Raw genomic sequence first — 24,089 nt, forward strand, 5'->3', positions numbered from 1 at the left:
CGCGACCCCCTCCCCCGGCCCTCCCCGCCCGCGCGCCCCGCACTCACTGAACATCCCAGGCGGCTCCGGCTCCTCCCGCCGCCGCCGCCTCCGGGATCGGGTTGCTTCCGCCTCCGTCGTCTCTGCCGCAGGGTCTCGCTCCGACGGCCGGCTCAGCCGGGCCCCCGCGCCCCGCGCCCTGCCGCCCCCGCAGCGGCGGCTCTGGGCGGCCGCTCCATGACTGACTGACACGGAGCGGGCCGCGGGCTGGGCCGCTCGGGCCTCCAACGCGCAACCGTCTCCACCAATGGGCGAGGCGCCTCGGCGCTCTGCTGGCGATGCCTGGCGTGCGCGCTGCCCCGCCCCGCCGCGCCGCCGGCGTCGGGCGGAAGGAGAGCGGGGGCCGGTCCCACGTGGTGGGGCAGCCCGGGATCCCGGACCTGCTGCCGCCACCGTCCTCCGCCCCCGCCCGCGGTCCCCAAGCGGGGCTGGCCGCCAGGTGCGCTCCTTAACCTGGGGACTGCCTTCCGTCGCGCCCGCCGGCCCTACTCGGGGCGGGGCCTGAGGTGAGCTCCTTACCTGAGGACGGTCTCCAGGTGAGCCCCTTCCCGGGGGCCGGCCCTGAGGTGAGCATACCCTCCCGCTCCCCGGGGCAGGCGCTACGCCCCCGCCCGCGGTCCCTATCCAGGTTATAAGGGAGGTTAGCTCCTTAACCGAGGAGGACCCTTCGCCCCGGGTCCGGCCCCGGGCCCTCCAGCGGACAGCAGTCGCTGGGGAGAGCGCACTGGGCTCGCTTCTTCGGCGGCCTCTCACGGAGCTCCTCGTTGCTCTCTTGTGATTCTTGTTACTTGGTTTCATTCTGCTCCGCAGGATTCCGAGTGTGGCCGCGCTTAAGCGCCCTTTGCGTGAGTACTAGCAGGGTTCTGCGTTCGGCACTGGGCTTTTTACGTCTCCTCACGGAGACCTCTGGAGGGCACCGAGAGCGGAACAAACGTTTGTAGCCTCCGGAAGGGTGTCTGTGGCGTCTTTGTAACCAGTTCTGCAAACACTTTTTAAGTACTTTGTAGCTGGTGCGGTGGTTTTCTGACATACCGAATTTAGAAGTAAGTTGTTGAGCGGGTACGTCTTGGACGTTTTGACAAAATGGGAAAACTGACAGTACCTGAGTGTTCTGTTTTCTGTAGTAGAGTGAAGGATGCCCTACTGAATGTTAGTGTCCTTCTTGCGGTGTTTGCTCGTTCCTTGTATAATTACCTATTGAGGGTAACTTCTGAAGGTCGGTCTGTAGGATTTCAGGTCCGCTAGACTGAAGAATTGAAAGTGATCCAGCCCTTGGCAAATTCTTTTCGTTTCAGAGTGTATTAGAAACATGGGACTGCGATCTTTTTTTGGTATTGTTCTATTTTGTTTTTATATACGATATTTTTATTTCAGTATTTTGAAAAATTTTCATTTTTGAGGAACTGACTTGGTTTCTTTTATATAATGAAAATGACTTAAAGTGATACGTTTCCCTTTTTATTATGAATTTTAGGAAACTCAAAGCTATGTTTACCTCGGGTTTGTAGAATTATAGCTGGTTGGTATGCTTGCTTTCCTTTATTCGCGATTTTATTGTACTCTATTTTTACAGTTTCAATTGTGTAACTGTATTTTGTAGAGTCTTTCTGGAAGCAGTGCATGTCCCTAAGCTCATATGTAAATGAATAAAGTTATAGTGGGAAGTTACTGTTGCAGCTGAAATAACAGTATTTCTATTGGGGCTGGGTTTATACATTATTTCTATTTTGCTAGGTGAAATATTACTGTCTCCAAATACTGCTTATTTCTCTCTCTCAACTAACTTTTTATAAGATTATTTATTTGAGAGAGAGGGAAAGAGGAGAGAGCAGGAGCAGCGGGGTGGGGGTGGAGAGGGGGAAGCAGGCTCCCACCGAGCCTGCGGGGGGGGGGGGGGGGGGGGGGGGCGGCCCTCCATCTCAGGACCCTGGGATCATGACCTGAGCCAAAGGCAGCTGCTTAACCGACTGAGCCACCCAGGCACCCCCCCCCTCAACTATTTAATGGAGCTTTTCTTAGTACATAGTATATTTCAGATGATTTGTGCAGAAACTTTCATTCTAAAACCACGTGTGAATCTTCTTTCACAAATAATTTGAACACTTTGGGTTTTTCCCAGTTGTATTCCTTCACCATCACCTCTGAGGATTTTTGCCCAGTTTTATTCCTGCACAGTCAGCTCACAGCAGGAAAACTCTTATGTATGTCTGTATAATCCTTCTGCCTGCTTTTATCTGAATTTCCCCCAGAAAATTCATGGGCTAAAGCATTAAAAATTTTTTTAAATTTAAATTCTATTTAATTGACATATACTGTATTATTCGTTTCAGAGGTAGAATTTAGTGATTCATCAGTTGCATTCAACACCCAGTGCTCATTACTTCAAGTGCCCTCCTTAATGCTCATCTCCCAGTTATCCCTTTCCCCCCCATCCTCCTTCCCTCCAGCAACTCTCCGTTTGTTTCCTATAGTTAAGAGCCTTTTATGATTTGCCTCCCTCTCTGTTTTCATCTTATTTTTCCTTCCCTTCCCCTGTGTTCATCTGTTTTGTTTCTTAAATTCCACATGAGTGAAATCATATGGTATTTGTCTTTCTCTGACTGACTTATTTCGCTTAGCATAATACCCTGTAGTTCCATCCATGTCATTGCAAATGGCAAGATTTCATTCTTTTTGATGGCTGAGTAATATTCCAGTGTGTGAGAGTGTGTGTGTGTGTGTGTGTGTGTACATATATGTGTATGTATGTGTATATATATGTGTGTGTATATATATATACACACACATACTACATCTTCTTTATCCATTTATCTTTCGTTGGACGTCTGAGCTCTTTCCATAGTTTGGCTACTGTGGACTTTGCTGCTATAAACATTGGGCTGCATGCCCCTTTGAATCACTATGTTTGTAACCTTTGGATAAATACATAGTAGTACAATTATTGGGTTGTAGGGTCGCTCTATTTTTAACTTTTTGAGGAACCTCCATACTCTTCTCTAGCATTTGCATTCCCACCAACAGTGTAAGAGGGTTCCCCTTCCTCTGCATCCTCGCCAACATCTGTTGTGTCCTGAGTTGTTCATTTTAGGCATTCTGACCAGTGCAAAGTGGTATCACTTAGTGATACCACTCATTGTGGTTTTGATTTGTATTTCCGCGATCATGGGCTCATTGTGGTTTTGATTTGTATTTCCGTGATCATGGGCTACAGCATTTTATGTATAGATTTATACCCAATGTTGAGGTATTTTAATTCACTAAAATTGTTTTTTTAAAAAGGAGTATATTCTCCTCTAGGATTTTGATGGATTCCTGTTTCACATTGAGGTCTTCCATCCATTTTGAGTTTATCTTTGTGTATGGTGTTAGAGAATGGTCAAGTTTCATTCTTCTGCACGTGGCTGTCCAGTTTTCCCAGCACTATTTATTGAAGAGACTGTCTTTTTTTCCATTGCATATTTTTCCCTTCTTTGTCGAAGATTATTTGACCATAGAGTTGAGGGTCCATATCTGGGCTCTCTATTCTGTTCCATTGGTCTATATGTCTGTTTTTGTGCCAGTACCATGCTGTCTTGGTGATCACTGCTTTGTAACATAGCTTGAAGTCAGGAAACGTGATGCCCCCAGCTTTGTTTTTCTTTTTTGGTATTTTCTTGGTGACTTGGGGTCTTTTCTGATTCCATACAAATTTTAGGATTGTTCCAGCACTTTGAAAAATGTCATTGGAATTTTGATCAGGATGGCATTGAAGGTATAGATTGCTCTGGGTAGCATAGACATTTTAACAATGTTTATTCTTCCAATCCATGAGCATAGAATGTTTTTCCATCTTTTTGTGTCTTCTTCAATTTCTTTCATGAGTGTTCTGTAGTTCCTAGGGTATAGATCCTTTACCTCTTTGGTTAGGTTTATTCCTCTTTGACATCGGCCACAGCAACTTCTTTCAAGATACGTCTCCAAAAGCTAGTGAAACAAAAGCAAAAATGAACTTTTGGGACTTCATCAAGATAAAAAGCTTCTGCACAGCAAAGGAAACAGTCAACAAAACAAGGAGGCAACCCACAGGAGAAGATATTTGCAAATGACACTACAGATAAAGGGCTGGTATCCAAGATCTGTAAAGAACTTCTCAAACTCAACACCCAAAAAACAAATAATCAAGTCAAAAAATGGGCAGAAGACATGAACAGACACTTCTCTGAAGAAGACATACAAATGGCTAACAGACACATGAAAAAATGTTCATCATCATTAGCCATCAGGGAAATTCAAATTAAAACCACATTGAGATATCACCTTACACCAGTTAGAATGGCAAAAATTGACAGGGCAAGAAACAACAAATGTTGGAGAGGTTGTGGAGAAAGGGGAACCCTCTTACACTGTTGGTGGGAATGCAGGTTGGTACAGCCACTTTGGAAAACAGTGTGAAGGTTCCTCAAAAAATTAAAAATAGAGCTACCCTATGACCCAGCAATTGCACTCCTGGGTATTTACCCCAAAGACACAGATGTAGTGAAAAGAAGGGCCATATGCACCTCAATGCTCATAGCAGCAATGTCCGCAATAGCCAAACTGTGGAAAGAGCCAAGATGCCCTTCAGCAGATGAATGGATAAAGAAGATGTGGTCCATATATATACAATGGAATATTACTCAGCCATCAGAAAGGATGAATACCCAACTTTTGCATCAACATGGATGGGGCTGGAGGAGATTATGCTAAGTGAAATAAGTCAAGCAGAGAACGTCAATTATCATATGGTTTCACTTATTTGTGGAACATAAGGAATAGCATGGAGGACATTAGGAGAAGGAAGGGAAAAATGAAGGGGGGGAATCGGAGGGAGAGATGAACCATGAGAGACTGTGGACTCTGAGAAACAAACTGAGGGTTTTAGAGGGGAGGGGGTTGGGGGGATGGGTTAGCCCGGTGATGGGTATTAAGGAGGGTACATACTGCATGGTGCACTGGGTGTTACACGAAAACAATGAATCGTGGATCACCACATCAAAAACTAATGATGTATGGTGATTAACATAACATAATAAAATTAAATTAAAAAAATAAAAAGAAATATATGTCATGTACATAATAATGTACATATGTTCATTTTTTGGTGCCTGTTGAGTAATAAAAAAATAATATTTTTTCCATTTTAAATTATAGATAAAGTGTAGCAATGGCTGCTGTTTACTCTGGCATTTCCTTTAAGCTTAAAAGCAAGACAACTTCTTGGGAAGATAAACTAAAACTAGCTCACTTTGCTTGGATTTCCCACCAGTGCGTTCTTCCAAATAAAGAGCAAGTAAGTGTAATGTGAAGTTACATTTTTACAACCAAAAAGAATGGTTACTTATATGAATTGTATATCGACATTTAAAATTTAGAAAGATTAAAGGAAAGGTTGGAGTTGAAAAGTAATGTCAGTAAAAAAATGCATGAGTTAAATATTTCATTGACAGAGTTTTCCTGTTACGAAGTCCCAGCATTTCTTTTATTTTTGGAAACATCTCATATTTCGAATTAAGTATATGCATCAGTGAACAAATTGGGAATTGAGTACAGAAATTAGAATCTGAGTCTGTGGGTAGCTCCATTTGTTTATAAATCCAAGGTGATGCTCCATAAGCAACTGCTTGTTGGTGCTTTGTTAAACATCTCTGAAATTTGGTAAATTGACAGGGAAGCAGAGAAACTTTAGTATTTGTAGTAAGCCATTCTAGCAATAGATTAGGAACCAAGAAAGGCTTTTCTCTTTGTTAACATTTTTCAAGCTTATTTTGCAAAAACAAACAAAAAAACTGTAAAACACTAGAGACCCCAGGATGCTGAGCTCATGAAATTGGATTAACACAAACCCATATGCTAGTATTAAGAAAGACTGCGCAAAATGTGTCAAAGATGGATGACATCTATTAAAACGATGATGAGGTACAGTATGTAGAGCACTCTACATCCAGTGGTTTCTAAACCTGGCTGCACCTGAGAATCGTCTTGGCAGCTTGATAGTCACCTGGCAAGTGCTACCTAGGGTGAGATGAAAGGGGAAGTGGTGGTGGCAGTTTGATTAAGGTCCCACCCTGTCTCATGGTGAGAACCTTTTTCCCTTTTAGCATCTGACACTTTCATACTGGTATTGAGAGTTCTGGTATCATGAGCTGAGGCCTCACTGCCTTTCCTTGTGTTTATGACTAAGGGACTGTGTCACAGTAATAGAAACTATGTGTGACCAACCCTCCTTTTCATAAAGCACTTGTGCATTATTTTGCAGAAGACTGTCTCTGTCTTCTGAGGAAGTAAATAGAACTAGAGGTTTTACGGGTAACATGGGAAGCCAGGACACAAGCTCTGTTTTTTGACTCTGCATTTTTGCTTGTGTGTGTGATTCATTTTATGGCCATTCTGAGCAATTGTTGTGCTTCTAACTTTTGAAAATTAGTATAACTTGAGAAAAGTTAGAAGAAACTGTTAGAGTTTCATTTGAAACTTTTTATTGGCCCTACATGAAGACAAAATTACTTTTTCTTTCTTTTTATTCTTTAATAATAAACATTTTAAGATACTAGGACGTTTATATAATATTACCAAAGGTAAGTTTTAAAGGACAGCTTTTTCCCTGGCAATTGGATTTGGTTATGCATGGAATGTCCTTTTAAATGTCCAATATCTTTCTTTCTTGGTAAAGAAATTCATTTATTTTTAGAACATATTTCTTCCAAATTCAGGTATTACTTGATTGGGCAAGACAGTCACTGATTGCGTTTTATAAGAAAAAACTTGACCTGAAGGAAGACATTGTTGAAAGGCTTTGGATCTATATAGATAACATTCTACACAGCAAAAAACTGCAGGATCTCCTCAAGAATGGAAAGACAATTAACCTTCAGATTTCCCTAGTCAAGGTAATTATCTGTTTTCTGTGTTGTCACATATATGTGACGTGCATCTCTGTTGATTTCCTGTTAGTTATTGAAGATGCAGGAAGTACCAAGGTAGAGAAAGAGAAGGAAATAATACTAGAATTATAACGATGACTGATATTTATTGAATGCATATGGTATGCTCTATGCTGCATGAAACACTTTCTGTTTAATGTTCAAGGAAAGCTTAGAACTATTTCATAGAGTGGTTGTTGATTACCTTTTTAATTGGAAAATGTCGCCAGCAATACTACTTTGTGCTCCCTGCCCCCCCCATCCCCCCACTTTTCCATTGGCCTCAAGGAAGACCAAAGGCCAAAATTTGGATAGGAATTTCCTCAAAGTTTTTTGAGTCAAAGCAATTTTGAAGTCTCAGATTAGAATTAATGAACTTCATTGTCACAACTGAGTGTTTTGAAATACTGTGAGAATAGTTGGTGACAATAGAAAGCACTTAGTGTGTGCCAGGCACAAAGAGGTTCAGTAACTTGTTAAAAGTCACACAGCTCCTAGTGGCACATCTAAGCAATTCAGCTTAGATGCTAGAGATGGATGGACGGTAGCCTTGGGCTATGATCCTATGGTCCAAAATACATTTTTGTAGTCAATTACACTGTTTTTCTATTTAATTTCTTTTTTTTTTTATTTATTTATTTGATAGAGACAGAGCAGGAACACAAGCAGGGGGAGTGGGAGAGGGAGAAGCAGGCTTCCCGCTGAGCAGGGAGCCTGATGTGGGGCTCGATCCCAGGACCCCGGGATCATGACCTGAGCCGAAGGCAGACGCCTAACGGCTGAGCCACCCAGGCGCCCCCTATTTTTCTATTTAAAAAGCCAAAGCTGAATTGCAGGTTTAGGATGTAAGCAAAAGTAATCTTTGGAGTTTAAGTCTTATAAAAACCCAGCTCTTTAAATAGGGACAGCAGAATTAAAAAGGTACTGATCCCTTTTCTGAATTCATGTTGGTAGGAGATGCATGAATAAAGGACTTAAAACAGGTACTCTGCTTTCTCTCAGTGCATTAAGCAAATGTCAAGTTCATTTAGATGTGATAATCTCATCTAAAGATAAGGGCAAAGAGTGAGTTCATTGATTCTCTTGTAGTTTTCTTATATATGTGTAGAGTCAGTAATGAGTTTTTTTCTTAATGTTTAGATCATAAATGAGAGAATAGCTGAATTCTCTCTTTCGGAATCCCAGAGAAGTGTGTGTGCTGTGCTGAGCTGCTGCCAGGGCATCCTCTCGACGCCTGCCCTTGCTGTCATCTACACGGCTAGGCAGGAGCTGATAGTGGCATTGCTGAGCCAGCTGTGCTGGTTGGCCTGTAGGCAGCCGGAAGGAGCCGTGGTGGCCCAGTTATTCGAGGTCATTCACCTGGCACTTGGCCACTACCTCTCGATCCAGCAACAGCAAGTCAACCCAAGACGTGCCTTTGGGGAGGTGACTGGGCACTTGCTCCAGCCCTGCCTGGTCCTGAGGCACTTACTCTCGGGGGGCACGTGGGCACAGGCTGGGCAGGGTCAGCTGCGGCAGGCGCTGAGCCGGGATGTAAGGAGTCAGATTGAGGCCATGCTTCGAGGTGGAGCTTTTCAGCCCGAGTTACTCTCGTCCTACAAAGAGGAGCTCTTGGACCAGCAGGAAGGGAACAAGAAGATAGGGGCCATGAAGAATCTTCTAGCTCCTATGGACACTGTGATTGCCAGGCTGGTAGATGCTGGCTACTGTGAACCATCCCTTCATGCTGCTGTTGTAGCCAACTCAGTGGCCTTGCTGTATAAGCTCTTTTTAGATTCTTACTTCAAGGAGGGGAACCAGCTTCTCTGCTTCCAGGTACTCCCCAGGCTGTTTGGCTGCTTGAGGATTTCGCACCGGCAGGAGGAGCAGCTAAAAGCTCTGGCCACATCAGATTGGACCACAGAACTCCTGGTTGTAGAACAGCTGCTCAACTCAGTGGCCAACAACAATATCTACAACATTGCTGCCGATAGGATCCGGCACGGAGAGGCTCAATTCCACTTTTACCGCCGTTTGGCTGAGCTACTGATAAACCATTCACAAGCATCTGTGCCGGCCTGGTTCCGCTGCCTCAAGGCTTTGATGTCTCTGAATCATTTGATTTTGGAGCCAGACCTGGATGACCTGTTGGCTTCAGCTTGGATTGATGCAGAAGTGACAGACTTTCGAACCAAAAAAGCACAGGAGGCGCTTCTTCACACTCTCTTCCAGACGTATGTCAAACTGCGACAAGTGCCGCGGTTGTTTGAGGAGATTCTGGGGGTGATCTGTCGTCCAGCTGCTGAGGTGCTGAGGCAGCCTGTGCTGACCTCGGGCCCCTCCAGGGTGCTTAGTGAGTGCCTCCTGGAGTTGCCTCCGAGTCAGATCTTGGACACATGGTCCCTCGTGTTGGAGAAGTTCCAGTCTTTGGTCTTACCTTATTTGCGGGGTGATGCTGACATGGCCTTGAAGTCACTGTCCCTGAGCTCACTGCTGCACTGCATCATGTTCAATATGAGGAGCCTGGACAGCAGCACCCCTCTGCCCGTCATCAGACGAATGCAGTGCACGATGGAGAGGATGCTCCGAGAGCTTGTGAGGCCCCTGTTGGACCTTCTCCTGGACCCCCAGGGCCCAGAGCTTGAGCTCTGGCTACAGAAGATCAGTGACTCTGCACTCTTGCTCTCTTACACTTGGGCCCAGGTTGACGCCATGCTCAGTATAAACTGTAGCCAGTATCACTCTGTGTCTGGGGCTCTTACAGATGTTGCTGTAGAGATCTCAAACCTCCCCTTGTTGCTCCCAGGTGTTGAAACATGCCATTGGAAGAAGATAGAAAAGTTTACAGCTCAGTTTGACTCTCTTGGCAGGTATTGTTTGGAACAGCTCTACCTGCAGAAAATGAAAAGGACTTTAATGCAAACTAGTTTCCAATCTGAAGAAGCCCTCTGCAGTTTGAAGTGTGATGCTGCCTACATTCTTGGTTCTGGCAGAGAAAGCTTGAATCGAGGGACAGCAGCTTCCTGGGATGGCCAGGCTGGGACAGTGAGTGCACTCACATACCCTGTAGCTCACTGGCACTTGATTGTGTCGAATCTCACAATTTTGATATCCTATCTTTGTCCAGATGATGTGAGATCGCTGGCCAGTGTGCTGCTAAGAACTTTACCAGTGAGCAAAGCCCAGGAAGGCTCAGCAGATGAAGAGCCAAGCATCACACTTGAGAAAATATCCAGCGCTGTCCTTCATAGCCCTCTCTTTCCAGAAATGCAGTCCCTTCATTCTGCTTTCTTAATAGGCCTAACTGAAGGATGTGCTAGCATCCTGTGTTCTGGGGTCCAGAGTGACCCGAGTCTTCTCAGTCAACAACTGCCCTGGCTTTTTGAAAAGGACCACATGGTGGTGGCTTTTTGGGAAAACAGATTTGCAAAAGTCGGACCTGAAAGTGTAGAACCAAAAGGAGAAATTGCCCAAAACTTACTGTCCTTGGTCAAGAGTGACTTCCCCATTCAGCTGGAGGGAGAACAATTAGAGAGCATCTTGGGACTTTTGGAAGTTATTTCTACTCTGCAACTGGACAGCCTCTTGACTCCCTATCATGTGCATTATTTTCTTTTATTATTGTCCGTGGCCATCACCAAGCTGGGGAGCTCTTGCTCCTCCTCACTGACCCTCAAGTTTTTGATGACTTGCTACCGGCTTCTTGGTTACCTGCAGAGAGGGAAAAGTGCTCGCTCAGTGCTCAAGATTATGTATGTTAGTGATATTTTTGAGATTATGTTGACCTCGTTGTTCAAAGCCAGTAGTAGATTTCCTGTTAATATGGATGACCCCTCTTGGTTGGAATTCCTCCAAGTGATAGGGGCATTCTTAGAACAACTAATGCAGATGCTTATCCAGATGAAGCTCAGCTTGGTGCTCAATTTCAGGAAAATCACTGGATTCCTCCACAAACTGTACACTGAAGCAACTGCAGGCAAACAGGTGGAAAATCAGAATCCTTGGGGCCGGCAGCTCCTTCTGGTATCTTTAACCAAGTTGTGCCAAGTCCTGGGGCCTTTTGTCAGAGAGCGGAAGCAGCAACATGAGGCCCCAGAAGCGCTGTCCGAGCTGCTGCAGAAGGCCATTCTGCACACGGGAGCTGTGCTGCAGCTCTGCTGGGTACAGGGGGCCCAGGGCCAGCGCCTTCCCTCCGTCTTCATCGCGTCGGTCAGCACGCTCTTGGAGGCGGATGTGGGCCAGCACTCTAGGCACAGGACAGAGATTTCCCGGATGACAGACAGGATGCCACTGTCCCATACTGCCTTCTACCAGAACGTTTACTCTCAACTACTGTCAGAGTTGCCGGCTCTTGCAGGAGACAGTCAGTGTTTCCAGGCGGCCATGCGGTTTTTAACTCTGTTCTTTTTGGCCCCAGAACTACATCCCAAGAAGGATTCTGTTTTTACCTCCATGTTTCATTCTGTGAGAAAAGTTCTTGCAGGTAAGGTATTTTCTCTTGAGCTAATTCTGTGCTATACAGCTTTTGGTAAAAGCAAGTAAGCCACTGGCAAGGTGAGTGCCCCCCCCATCCCCCCCCCCCTTTTGGAACAGGTGTTCATTTCAGAAGGTACAGGCCAGTGAGCCAGGAGGAACCCCTCCCCCACCATCCACTCCCAGGAACTCATTTCTAGTATCTGCATTCTCTGCACGGATAAGCAGTGACCCTCACAGTTCTGCTTTGTACACAAATAGTAACCTTCTAGGTATATTGTTTGGCACTTTAGTTTTTCATTTATTTTGGAGATTGTTCTAGGTTATAGTTTTGAAATCTATTACTTTTATCTTTTTTAGCCTTTATCTGTCCTGGCCCTGGATGGGCAACATGTATAATTTCATCCTTCTTAGTAGGCTCTTTTGTATCTGATTTTCAGTGCCATCTTCAGTGACTTAAGAAAGATCTAAAACTTGTCAACTTAAAAAATGCAACTGACTTAATTTATAGGGAACGTCATAAAATTCCTTGAGGGCCAGACTCCCACTCCTAGTCTCAGTGTGGTGCCTGGCCATCATTGGGCTGTGGGTGCTAATAGGGCAGAAACTTAGCTGTCATCTTGGTCTTTAAGTCTGATGTCATCCTTCTGGGCCAGCCAATCAGGACTGCAAACCTAGCCCACGTCTTTGTGCAGAAGCGTTCAATATCTGCTATTCCCTAGCTCAAAGGCCAATGGGCCAGATTTGTCTCTGTTTCAAGATAGCACTGTTTCAAGTTGGTGAGGTTTGTTTTCTTTTTGTTTTGGTTGTTCCTGAGGGGTTGGGCTTAGGACAGTCCTTAGAGGTGAGGCTGGGGAGTCCCTAGCTCTCAGAACGAATGCCGACTTCTGTTTCTCAGTGGAGAAGCTGTGACAGGCTGGGAGGAGCCACAGATGGGGCTGCAGGCATGCTCAGATACAAGAGCGTAAAATAGGGCCTTGTAGGAAGCAAAGCTGCCCAGGCCAGCGCCAGAACTGAAGTGTTGAGGCCAGAATAACACTGCTGTTGTTTCCCTTTCAATAGCCTTTCTATCCCCGCCTTGATTGTGGATTGACTGAAAAGGCTTTCGTGTCACATGTTCTGTCTTATTATGTCAGCGACTCTTTTAGGGAATGGTGTTCACCTTAGTGGAGGCTAGAATTTAGTCTTTTATTAACACTAGTTACAGTGTCCTAAATGAGTCATCTAAGAAATGGCAGCTGGTGGTCTGAAGCTCTGACCTCTGTTCCCCTTTGTTAAACAGATCCTTCTTTTACCTCCAATCCTCTTGACTTGAGGTGGCCTCTAAGTCCTAACTATATGTCCGTGGACTTGGGGCACCTCTGGCTCCAGGGACAGAGCCTCAGTTGTGGCAGTCAGGGGGCCGAGGCCATCTGCCCCGCTGGCCCTCAGACCATGGGCTCAGGTGTTGCTCTTGGGTCCAGGCCTCATAGCCTTGAGCTGCTAGACTTTGTCTAGAAAAGGGACTGGAGTGAGAGGTCTGGAAGAAATGCCTATTGAGGAGGGCCCAAAGCTTTGAGTGGGGAGAGGGAGAGTTAAGGTGGCTATGGATAACCAGAGTGTGGCCCTCTGTGTCCTCAGGGGTGTTTCAGGTAGGTTTCCCCTTGTAAAAGTGAGCATTTGTTAGGAATGCTTTCCAACAGTAGAATAGACTACTTCAGTTCAATCACAAAAAAACAATTACTTTTACAAATGTTTCATATATATGTGGAGCCATGTTCTACTCTGGACGTGAATGCAGTGTTGATTTTGACCTATCTAATCAAGTAAACAGACATTCACACAAATCACACAAATTGCAGAACAGTGAAATGCTGTCAAGTACACCAGAACTAGGGGACTGTGGGTTGAGAGTGTGTATAGGCAAAGCAGTAGTTGGCAGCGGCCTTTGAGGGATAGGCAGGGTGGGTGGAGACAGTGGGGAGTGCTAATGTTGAGCCTTCCATGTGGTGGACACTCTGCAGTGCTCCTTCTTTTATTTGCCAACCACGGGAGTTAGTGCTGTTATGCCCATTTCACTGATGAGGGAATGGAGGCTCAGAGAGCTCATGAGTCCAGGATCTTACAGCTTGTAGGACATTTTCGGGCCGAGGTCTTTAACTCTCAAAGCCTGTTGTCCCCTCCACCCTCAGTACTTACGAAGTGAGCGAAGACTGAGACATGGGAAGGTATTCTGGCAATGTGGAACAGTCTGGGCTGAAATGTGGCTGGGAAGGTAAGCTGGCATCAGACAATAAAGGGCCTTAAATGCCCTGACTTCGGGCTCTAGTATGAGCCCTGGGGCCATTAGAAGTCTTTCCCGCATCAAGGGGCGCCTGGGCGGCTCAGTCGGTTAAGGGTTTGCCTTCTGCTCAGGTCATGATCTCGGGGTCCTGGGATCAAGCCCCACATCGGGCTCCTGGCTCAGCGGCAAATCTGCTTCTCCCTCTCCTTCTGATCTCTCTTGCTCTCTCTCACTCTCAAATAAATAAATAAAATTCTTAAAGAAAAAAAAGAAGAAGGCTTTCCCGCATCAAGTGGGAAACACCTGGATGACTGAGGCAGATAGGCCCTGAAAGTTTGGAGCTCTTCTAATGTCTTCAACATTCCCATCTCTCTCAACGTACCATGCCACGCCTGTGTCCCTACTGATTTTACAAAAGAATACGGGCATGCCTAATTTTATTGTGCTCTTCTTTATTGAGCTTCACAGATACTCTGTTTTTTACAGTTTGCAGGCTTGGGGCAGCCTTGCTCAGGCAAGTCTGTTGGCACCATTTTTCCAGCAGCATTTGCTTCTTTGTATCTCTGTCACATTTTGGTAAATCTTGCGATATCTCAAACTTCTTTGTTATTACATTTGTTATGATGATCTGTGATCAGTGATTAAGACTCAGAAAGCTAGATGGTGGTTAGCATTTTTCAGCAAGAAAGTATTTTTAAATTAAGGTACGTGCATTGGATTTTGGACGTAATGCTATTGTACACTTAGTAGACCACAGTATAGTGTAAACGTAACTTTTATCTGCTCTGGGTAACCCAAAAATTCATTTGATTCATTTTATTGCAATATTTGCCTCATTGCAGTGGTCTGGAACTGAACCTGTCCTGTCTCTGAGGTACACCTGTACAAGGAAAGTAGAAAAAAGTATAGAGAAAGTAGCAATCACCTGTGTTCCATAGTCCAGTGTTCAGCACTGCTGACCATTGTCATCATCCTCTCAGGCTTTCCCCTTCCCTGTGCTGTGTGTGCACTCTGCACAGGTCAGCTGTGTGCAACAGAGCACTATTGCTCTGTGGCATGTGCCCCGCCTTCTCTGCTTGCTCCATGAGTATTTCCATGCCTCTCAAATCATGACTTTTAAGGGCTGGGGCCCCATTCATCATGTGGTTATTCTAGTATATTTCACCTGCCCCTTTTCTATCATATCTCAGCAGTTTTGGTTTCTTCTCCACACAGATCCTGCAGTTCCAGTTGAGGTAATTCAGGATATTGAACCTCATTTGGGAGTCTTGTTCACCCAGATGTTAGAAGTTGGGACAACAGAGGACTTTAGGATGGTGATGCGGTGTATTCTCCAAGGATTAGACATCAGTAACATGTGGAAAGCCGATCTGCAGGTGGGTACTCCTTTTCTCCCTTGTATGGCAGGCACATAAATAATAGCTCAAATGGGGAGACTTATTTGAGATGCGATGTCACCCCTAAAATTAAACACATAAGATCAAACCCCAAGGGGGTGTTTATGGAGGTAGCCCTGGCCTGTGGAGAGGCCTGGGACTTTAGTATAAGGGGGCCTTATTTTTTAAAGAGGAACTTTTTCAAATTACAGCTATGTGTGCTTATTATATGAAATATAAAGTATTGTATATTTATAATTGACATATTAAAAAAAAGCTAAATTTTGCTCATCTTATGTAAGACATCTCCCATCGTACTTTTTAAAAATTTTACTTCACTTGGTCACATAGCCCTGATCCTGTTTGAAAATCACTCCGATTAGCAAGCTGCCCTGCAGTCCTTTGCACCTTAGTTTATTTGGTAGTTGCTAATAAAGCCCTGCATTTGCATTTGGCATTACATATTTTGGAGAGCCTCTCTATGGAGCTTACATGCTGGAATTTGGTCTGCTAAACAGCCCTGTGCACTGGACTGGTCAGATGTCCCTGCTTGCACAGGAAGAATGTCACAGAGCTAAGTATCTCAGAGCCAGCAACACAGCCCATGTCTTCTGGTTCTGAGCTTTTTCTGCCCCATGAGTGGCTTCTTGACTTGCGGTTATAATCAGCACTCAAGCTTGGGTTTTGATTTGGACGGGAGGAGAGCTGGAGAGGGTAATCGAGGCCACAGAGGGACAGCAGGGAGAACTCACATCTCCTGTATGTGAGCAAGGAGCCCCAGCTGGACCAGAGCCACTGCTCTGCACCAGTCCCCTCCTCATTGTCCGTGGCACTTTCCCCTCTCTCTGGAAGTTTTCATTGTGTGCATTTGCAGCACGATTGGGCCCCAGCTTTGAGAAGGCCTCACTGTAGATTTCTATTTAAACCAGTCAGTCAGAAGGTTTATGGAGGAGGCGAGGCTGGAGCCTGAGCATTCAGAGCTGGAGAGGATTTGGATGGGGGGCCGTTGCTATGGAGAGAGGGAGGAGGGCGTTGTGTGCACAGCAGGGCAGAGGTGGTGTGGGTGTGAGAGGTAGACAGCAAGGGAGGCACCAGTGTGCAGGCCCTATGTGGGTACACACGTCCTGCAGGTGGGCAGGAAAGTGAGCCCCCAGCTCGGGAGAGGGTGGGGCTGCTGGGGGGGGTAGCCATACATAGGGGTATGGCTAATCAGGGAGGGAGAGATGGGAAAGAAGCTGAGAGCAGAGGGCTGAGGCCAGAATTGTATGGGTTGTGGGGCTGCAATGTTGGGGGGGAAGGGCTGGCACGAGGCTGAAATTTGATGGTGTAAAATGCCAGCAAGGGTTGGATGTTTATTGACATAGGCACTCAATAAAGTGAGTTCCCTTCCCACATAGTTCCTTCCTCATGGTTTAAAACCATCACCTGCAATCGTAGCACCTAGTCTAATTGTTTCACTTTGTCCCGGTTTTCCCCTGACTCCTCCTATTATCCACGAGCATGTGCTGTTCTTGCGTAGGTAGGTTATAGCTTGCTGCCTCTTTCCACACTATCTTGACAGGATGGGATCTCTGTAATTAGGTTGCTGTGTCCATGTGTGGCCTTCTTTTATTTCACTATCCTGGCTCATTTGCATGCTTGGTTTAGTGAGATGCTACTGAAAAGGCCTCCCCTTGGCCATAGTTCTGCTCATCTTATGCATTTATTTCCTGTCTGCCTGGTGGTGGAAGGGTCCTCACCCTCAGGACTGAGCCCAAACCAGGTCTTGTCCATGCCCCGACACCAGGGTTCTAATGGTTTCTGCTCTCTCTTTTCAGCACCAGTGACGGGGTTTCTTCCCAAGATGGACTTCTTAAGAGAGAGCTGGCTATTTCTGCTAAGTTTTTATCCCTTTTCTCTCAGGCCATTTTGTCAGCTGTTACATTGACCAGGTTGCTCCTGAACTGCCCACTCGGCGGAGAGAAAGCGAGTCTGTTCTGGTGTGCGTGCCCCCAGATAGTCATGGCTCTCACTGTGAGTACCCTTGGGCGGTGCCCTTCATCTCACTTCATCTCATTACCCCTGTTCCTCTGCAGACAAAAGGCTGCATTTTGGCTTCTGCCATCTCTGGTTTTATGCAGAGTATGTTTCTGGGCACTCCGTCCTGATGATGGCTGCCAGCAGGATGCTTTTCTGTCAGTGTGTGTACTGTATGTGCTTTTGTGTGTCTGCAAACGCTGGTGTCAGCTCCAGATGTGATGGAGAGGTGGTGTGAGGGGGTGTCGAGGAGCCCGGGAAGCATTAGGCAGGCAGTAATAGGAGGCGTGCAGTGATAAGATGGCGCTCCTGTGGAAGCCCGTTGAATGTAGATGAGATGAGAAGGAATTCTGGGGCTTTCTTTTGTCCCCACCAAATTCTGTGGTCAGTTTAGTGCATTTGTTCATTTGTAGGGGGGTTGTATATGTTTAAAATCTATGATATAGTGAGAAAAGAATGGCTTTATAGAATGGGACAGTAATGTTGCAGATAGATTATTGTTGAATTGTTAACCCAATTGTTAAATTTTGGCACCTGGTGAATATACATGGCAGTCACATGACTTTTTGTTTCACTAGCACAAAAACCTAGTTTTGATTGGGACTGTCTGAGTGTTTTTGCCATCTGGAGAGTCTCCAGTCAGTATTCTTGCACTTGGGTTTGAAAGATCAATATCTATTTTACCATGATTATCAGCTTTAATTCACTTGTGCCACCTGAGAGAATTGCCCTGGATTAGCATCTTCTCAGGGCAGAAGGACCTAAGGGGTAAACATATTGTTCCCTCCTATTCTGTTTTGTTGCTTTGTTGTTTTCCTGGGAATCTGCATTAGTGGCTGAATCTCATCTTTCCCTGGTGTGTGTAGTAGGTGTCAGGAGGCAGAGTGCAGGGAATTGTGGGGGGGAAGAGGGACTCATGTGTTAGGCAATCAGTGTCGGTGGTGTGCACAGTAGGGCTGCATTAATAGAGACAGTAGGCTAGAAACCACATAGGTAAATCTAAAAGTAGATTTACCAGCATGAAGTCAGCACAGTTGGAGTCCCCAGGCCACCGGAGCGCTGTGTGAGGCCCCAGCAGGCTGCATCAGGGCTGCTATTTACACCTGTAGCCTGAGGACGAGGGTGACAGGTGAGCTCTCCCAGGTTAGGGGGGTAGAACTTTGAGTTAGCCTTCATCTTGAGCCTGTTCTCTTTATTCTCTAGAACAGTAATTGAACATCTTAACTGGAGCTGATTTTTTTTTTTTAAAGGTCTTATTTATTTATTTGTTGGAGAGAGAGAGAGCAGAAGAAGGGGGAGCGGCAGGCGGAGGGAGAGGGAGAAGCAGGCTTCCCGTGGAGCAGGGAGCCCGATGCGGGGCTCGATCCCAGGACCCTGGGACCATGACCTGAGCTGAAGGCAGATGCTTAACGACTGAGCCACCTAGGCGTCCCTAGAGCTGATTTTTAAGAAATGTAACAAATGAACTTTAATTATAGATACTTACAACTAATCATCTTTTTGGGAAAATATTGTTATGTATGTCTGATGTGAAGTTTTCCTGTTCTGAGAAATTGGATGAGTCAGCTCTTGTAAGAAGTTCTTTCTCTTCGTGGTTGATGAGTCCAACAAAAAGCATGGACCAAAATGGCCAAGTCCTCAGTAGGTCGCCTTCAGAGATTGAACATTGGCCTTCTTTTTTCAAAGTGCTTTCTGACCGCATAAGTACATTTTGGACATTCTTACCTTTGTCTACTTCAGTTTTTATATTCTTTCTTTAGAGAATCGCCTTCATTTTCTTTCCTTTGTTCCTTCTTTTCCTGTAGCTGCAAAACCGAGAGGCTTGTCAGGAGCAGCCTGTGCCCCTGGCGGTTGTGGGGCCTATTTTGGACGTCCTGGCGGCCCTGCTTCGACAAGGGGAGGAGACCATCAGCAACCCGCACCATGTCAGCCTGGCCTTCAGCATCCTGCTGACAGTCCCTTTGGACCACCTGAAGCCCCCTGAGTATGGGAGCATCTTCCTGCGGGTGCACAATGTGCTCTTCTCCATCCTGCAGTGTCATCCGAAGGTGAGAAGGAGGAGCAAGGCATGAGGCAGGGTAATTTCAGCAGCAGTAGAGCTTTACTATTGGAGGATAATAAAAACAGTGATTTGCTAAGCATGCTTTTTGGTTCCAGTAATGTCCAGGGTCACAGTGGTTTCTCAGGCACAAAAATGTTTGATCTTCACATCAGGCTGTTTGAGTTTCATCTTTGTTGGGTCTGACACTTAGATAGTGTTTGTATACTAGCTATTTAAGGAAGCTCATTACAAATTGTTCTGTTTTTGCAGACCACACATTTAAAATCTCACTCATTTGCTTAGATGTCTTCATGGGTTTATAACTCAGATGGGTGTAGGGAGTGAGGCTTCCTGAGTTCCAGTTTTATAGTATGCGACCTTTGAAATTAAACTGAGTAGGAATAATTGTCCCACAGAAAAGATTCAGCTGCCATCTGTTGAACATTTGCTATGTGTCTCATTTCACCCCTACAGCAAGTCTGTAAAGTAGATGGTAGTCCATTTTATTGATAAACTGAGGCTCAGAGCTGCTAAGTGATTTGACCAATGCCGCCCAGCTGAGTCTAAATCTTAGCTTCAGGACTGTTGATACTTTGGCCCATGTTCTTTCTACTGCACCACTGCTGTACATGTGATGCGTGGGATGTCATAAATAAGATATATACACATATACACAGGCACATTCAAATATTTTTAAGTGTTTTAATGTTCTCAAGGTAGAGACCTGATAGCAGCGCCATTTTTAAAAAATTTATTGTCTGGTAAACTAAGCACTCATGACACTGGGCTTCACTCCAGTGCCTTTGGCCCTGCCTATCTTGTGAGCATCTTTGTTTTAAATCTCTCTGCTGATTGTTAGATTTTTATGTGACCATACAATATAAGTGCAATACATATCAATTACAAACTGAAATTGCCCATCTTGCAAAAGATGCAGGATTTCATGCAGTTGATGAAAAGTAATATTAGAAAGCGGTGGGAATCTCCTGCAGAACCATTGACAAATGACCATTTAGCAGAATTAGACAATTTAATGAAAGGAGAAAATTGACAGGGATAATGACATGGTGTTGCAATAAAGAATGATGTGACTAATAATCATACTCCCACTCACTGTCTGTGGGTTAGAGTGGGGGATGGGGGCCCCATGTGGTGCATGATCACACTGTTGGCCCTGTGCATAGTTGAGTTGATAAAAACACCAGGCTAGAATCTGCTTAGGTAAATCTAAAGGGGATAGCATGAGGTCCGTTCAGCCAGTGTACCCAGCAGAACGATCAGCAGCTGGTGCCATATTAAGCCAGGGTGTGAACTCAAATAGTCTGGCTCTGGATTTGTGTGCTTTTAATCAATATGATAGCAGAGGCTTACGAGGGGACCTTAGGAAATTTGATGAAGCTCTGCAATACTTTTGCAAAAATGACTTCTTTCAGAGCATGCTGTGGATGTTGGTAATTTGATGTAAAGAACGGGATGTTATGCTATCAGGAATTTGGTTGGATAAATTATACCAAAGGAAAAAATCTCAACTCTTGATTTAGTCTTTGTTCATTCTGAGAATTCTGAGAAAAGAGCAGGACTGGCCGGTAGATCTTTAAAGCACTGTTGGATATGTTCTGTGTCTGTATGGTCCAGCACAGTAATCACAGGCCACATGTGTCTTGACCACTTGAAATGTGGCCTAGAAGCTGTATGACTAGGAACTGAATTTTAGTTAGTTAAAGTAACCTCATGTAGCTCATGGCTGCTTTATTGGGTAGTGTGTTGTTTTGATCATGATCTAAAAGGTGGTTGCATATAAAAGAAACATGTTTTAAAATTTTCATATTATTCTTCAAGATAAAACCCAACCAGACCTTTTCATCACTAAAAAATGAGAAGTTTGGGTCCTTCTTTTAAATGGATTTGCTTTATGTAACCTCTTTCTAATGCCAGTTACACTTGAATATGTTGCTATTGTTGCTTCTGTTATTTATTTCTACCCATTTCCAGAATGCACTGGTAACAGCTTATAGTAACAGATTAAGTGGATTCTAAACTGAGATCACTCCATTAGATTCCTAAAGTTAGAAGCCCTATCCCAAACCATTAAAACAAATGTTAAAGAGTCAAGTAAGGTGGGTGAGCTATTTCCCTAGAAAGTTCAGGCAAAAAGAAGTTGCCACGCTGTTTTGAGCATCCTGATAGATATGGTTAAGCAGGAAATAAACATGCTCTCCTTTAAAGTAGAGACAAACCAAGAGACTCCTAATCATAGGAAACAAACTGAGGGTTGCTGGAGGGGAGGGAGGTGGAGGGATGGGGTAACTGGGTGATGGGCATTAAGGAGGGCATGTGATGTAATGAGCACTGGGTATTATATGAGACTGATGAATCACAGGCCTGTACTTCTGAAACCAATAATACATTATATGTTAATTAATTAAATTTAAATAAGAGTTTATTTATTTTTTTTAGATTTTTATTTATTTGACAGAGAGAGACAGCGAGAGAGAGAACACAAGCAGGGGGAGTGGGAGAGGGACAAGCAGGCTTCCCGCTGAGCAGGGAGCCCGATGTGGGGCTCAATCCCAGAACTTCTGGGACCATGACCTGAGCCGAAGGCAGACACTTAACGACTGAGCCACCCAGGCGCCCCTAAATAAAAGTTTAAAAAAATAAAGTAGAACTTGAAATAAGCAATTACATGTTTTTATATTCTTTTTTTCTATTATTATTACAGGTGATGCTGAAAGCCATTCCTTCCTTCTTGAACTGTTTCAATAGATTGGTGTTTTCAGTTATGCACGAAGGGAGGCAGAAAGACAAAGGTAATTCAAAGTAACAGTATCACATACATGATTTCAAATGTGTTTATCTTGTGATGTCTCCGGCCTCCTATGTTACAGAAAATAAAACCACTCAGTTGAGTTTAAGTAAGAAATGTTCAGATCATTAAATGAATACCCAAAACAATTTTCTAAAAAATTTCAAGCTGTCACCATTTTTTTTTTTTTTTTTGCTATGTCCAAAACAGTGTGTGTTTTTGTTTTTTTTTAATTGAAATAGTTCTTTTTCTGGGGGGGGGGGGGCTGAAGTATCTAGATTCAGGAAATGTTTATTCTCATGTAGAGGGGTTATAAAGTGACAAGGGGTGCCTGGGTGGCTCAGTCGTTAAGCGTCTGCCTTCGACTCAGGGTCCTGGGATCAAGACCCGCATCGGGCTCCCTGCTTGGCAGTAAGCCTGCTTCTCCCTCTCCCACTCCCCCTGCTTGTGTTCCCTCTCTCGCTGTGTCTGTCTGTCAAATAAATAAATAAATAAAATCTTTAAAAAAATAAAAATAAAAAAAATAATAAAGTGACAATTCCGTTCTTGCCCTAAAGGAGTTCCTAGTTTGATGGGGAAATTAAAGAAGAACGGGCAGTTACAGAGCTATTTCATTTTATTAAAGGGATGAGGTCTGGCAAGTCATCATTTCAGTCTTATCTTGGCAAGGTTGTGTTTGTTTACCAATGAAGTGAGCTGCCATATGGTGATAGCATAAATTATGTGTACAGCTTGTTTTCAGCCTTGAAGGTTGTTGATTCTTGCTAAATTTCTAATTTGGGGGAGAGTCTCATTATTTAAAAATTTGCATATAAATTGAGGTGGTCTATATTGTGCTGTTTCAAATTTGCATAGCGTGGTACCTGATGGAATGCTCTGGGACCAACAAGGAGGGCTTTATAACTCAACTTGGAGGGTGTCCAGGAAGAGCCTGTGGCAGCAGTTCTGGACTAACTGGAAACATATGAGTGGTACTCAGCCCCCCTCCCCACTGAGTGAACCACTTTGATGGGTTCGGACTTGTAGATTTATGCTACTTAAACCAAGTAACTATTGAGAAAAGAGACAAGGTATAGTTAACACTGGACTATAATTCCCAAATTATTCTGCCTGGTTTTGAGATCAGTCAGTGGCACAATGAGGTCTTTTGCTTTCTCCCAGGCCTGGTGCAGAGCGATGTAATATTGGTGTCAGTGTAAAATTGTGACTATGTTTAGGAACAGGGTAGGGAAACAGGTTCGATCTCCCAAGCTAGCCTTGGTCAGTTGGTGGTGGCTAGCTGTAGCATTGTGTTGAGGCCCCTAAGGTCGTGGTCCTGTTTGAGCTCAGCAAGAAGAATCCCTGTTTTTACTAGTGATGTCTGCCTGGACAGGAGATGGGAAATGGCAGTGTAGGGAAGGCTCTGGTCCAGCCCTTGCTGAGCAGTGGGGGAGCAGAGCCCTTGTCACACGCTGCCACAGGCATGTCCCGCGTGTAGTCGTACACGTGTCCTTTGTCGTGTGTCCTGAGGGAGTGTGGGGGCATGTTTCACGAGCGTGGCTCTGCTGTGTCCATGTTGGTGCAGCTCAGTTACCTCCCATCTGCCAAGACTCGGTTCTCTGATGTGTTCATAGCTTAACTGAGTAGAGTTTTAACTGTTTACTCTTCTTATTGGTATCTAATGCACTCTTAATAACCACACATTAACTGTGTAGCTGAAATAATAAATGCCAGGTATTCACTGAACTGCATATATGTGCTGAGCACTCTGAAAAGAGGGAAGAAATGGTACAGAGTAGATATTCAAGTGCTTCACTAAAGTACTTGCCTGTTGAAATGTCCAGTGAATGTTAGAAATTTATATAATTTCATAAAATTATATTGTATCTAGAAAAATTGCATGTATGTAACATGTTTATATATTCAAGGTTTTAAGAAGTCTTATATCTGAGTCTTATATCTGTCTGCCTGCATGATATCTGAAACATAAGGAGGCAAAGGTATAATTAGGCCATCTTATCTTTAAAGTCCTATGATGTAAAAAACCATATTTTTTAAAGATAATTTTCTAATTTAAACCTTTCTTATACACCTCCACCTTTTTTTAAAATACAGAGCAATCATAGATTTCATCTTAAAATTTTTGATTCTTCTAGACTCCTAAAAAACACATGTATTC

At 44.5% G+C, this 24,089-nt stretch overlaps 2 protein-coding genes across 9 annotated transcripts in view; one reads left to right on the forward strand and one right to left on the reverse strand.

The window, feature by feature from the left end:
- The window catches only part of TAF5L (TATA-box binding protein associated factor 5 like), a 33,600-nt gene extending 33,391 nt beyond the window's left edge, over positions 1-209 (reverse strand). Inside the window, exon 1 of the mRNA XM_032430221.1 lies at positions 48-209. The gene's annotated coding sequence lies outside the window, so the exon portion shown is untranslated. The remainder of the gene's footprint in view (positions 1-47) is intronic.
- A 153-nt stretch (positions 210-362) lies between these two features.
- The window catches only part of URB2 (URB2 ribosome biogenesis homolog), a 119,208-nt gene continuing 95,481 nt past the window's right edge, over positions 363-24,089 (forward strand). For 3 of the 8 annotated variants that reach the window (XM_032430217.1, XM_032430218.1, XM_032430212.1), the window contains exons 1-8: positions 364-605; positions 5,209-5,347; positions 6,768-6,944; positions 8,118-11,439; positions 14,908-15,068; positions 16,971-17,081; positions 18,890-19,132; positions 21,848-21,935. In XM_032430217.1, coding sequence (XP_032286108.1) covers positions 5,222-5,347; positions 6,768-6,944; positions 8,118-11,439; positions 14,908-15,068; positions 16,971-17,081; positions 18,890-19,132; positions 21,848-21,935 — 4,228 coding nt within the window. In that variant the 5' untranslated portion in view covers positions 364-605; positions 5,209-5,221. Of the gene's footprint in view, positions 606-629; positions 1,083-5,208; positions 5,348-6,767; positions 6,945-8,117; positions 11,440-14,907; positions 15,069-16,885; positions 17,082-18,889; positions 19,133-21,847; positions 21,936-24,089 lie in introns of those variants that run through there. The other 5 variants (XM_032430216.1, XM_032430213.1, XM_032430214.1 and 2 more) reach the window with 5 other exon arrangements.

This window comes from Phoca vitulina, unplaced genomic scaffold (genome assembly GCF_004348235.1).
Source record: "Phoca vitulina isolate PV1807 unplaced genomic scaffold, GSC_HSeal_1.0 scaffold43, whole genome shotgun sequence".
Classification (NCBI taxonomy): domain Eukaryota; kingdom Metazoa; phylum Chordata; class Mammalia; order Carnivora; family Phocidae; genus Phoca; species Phoca vitulina.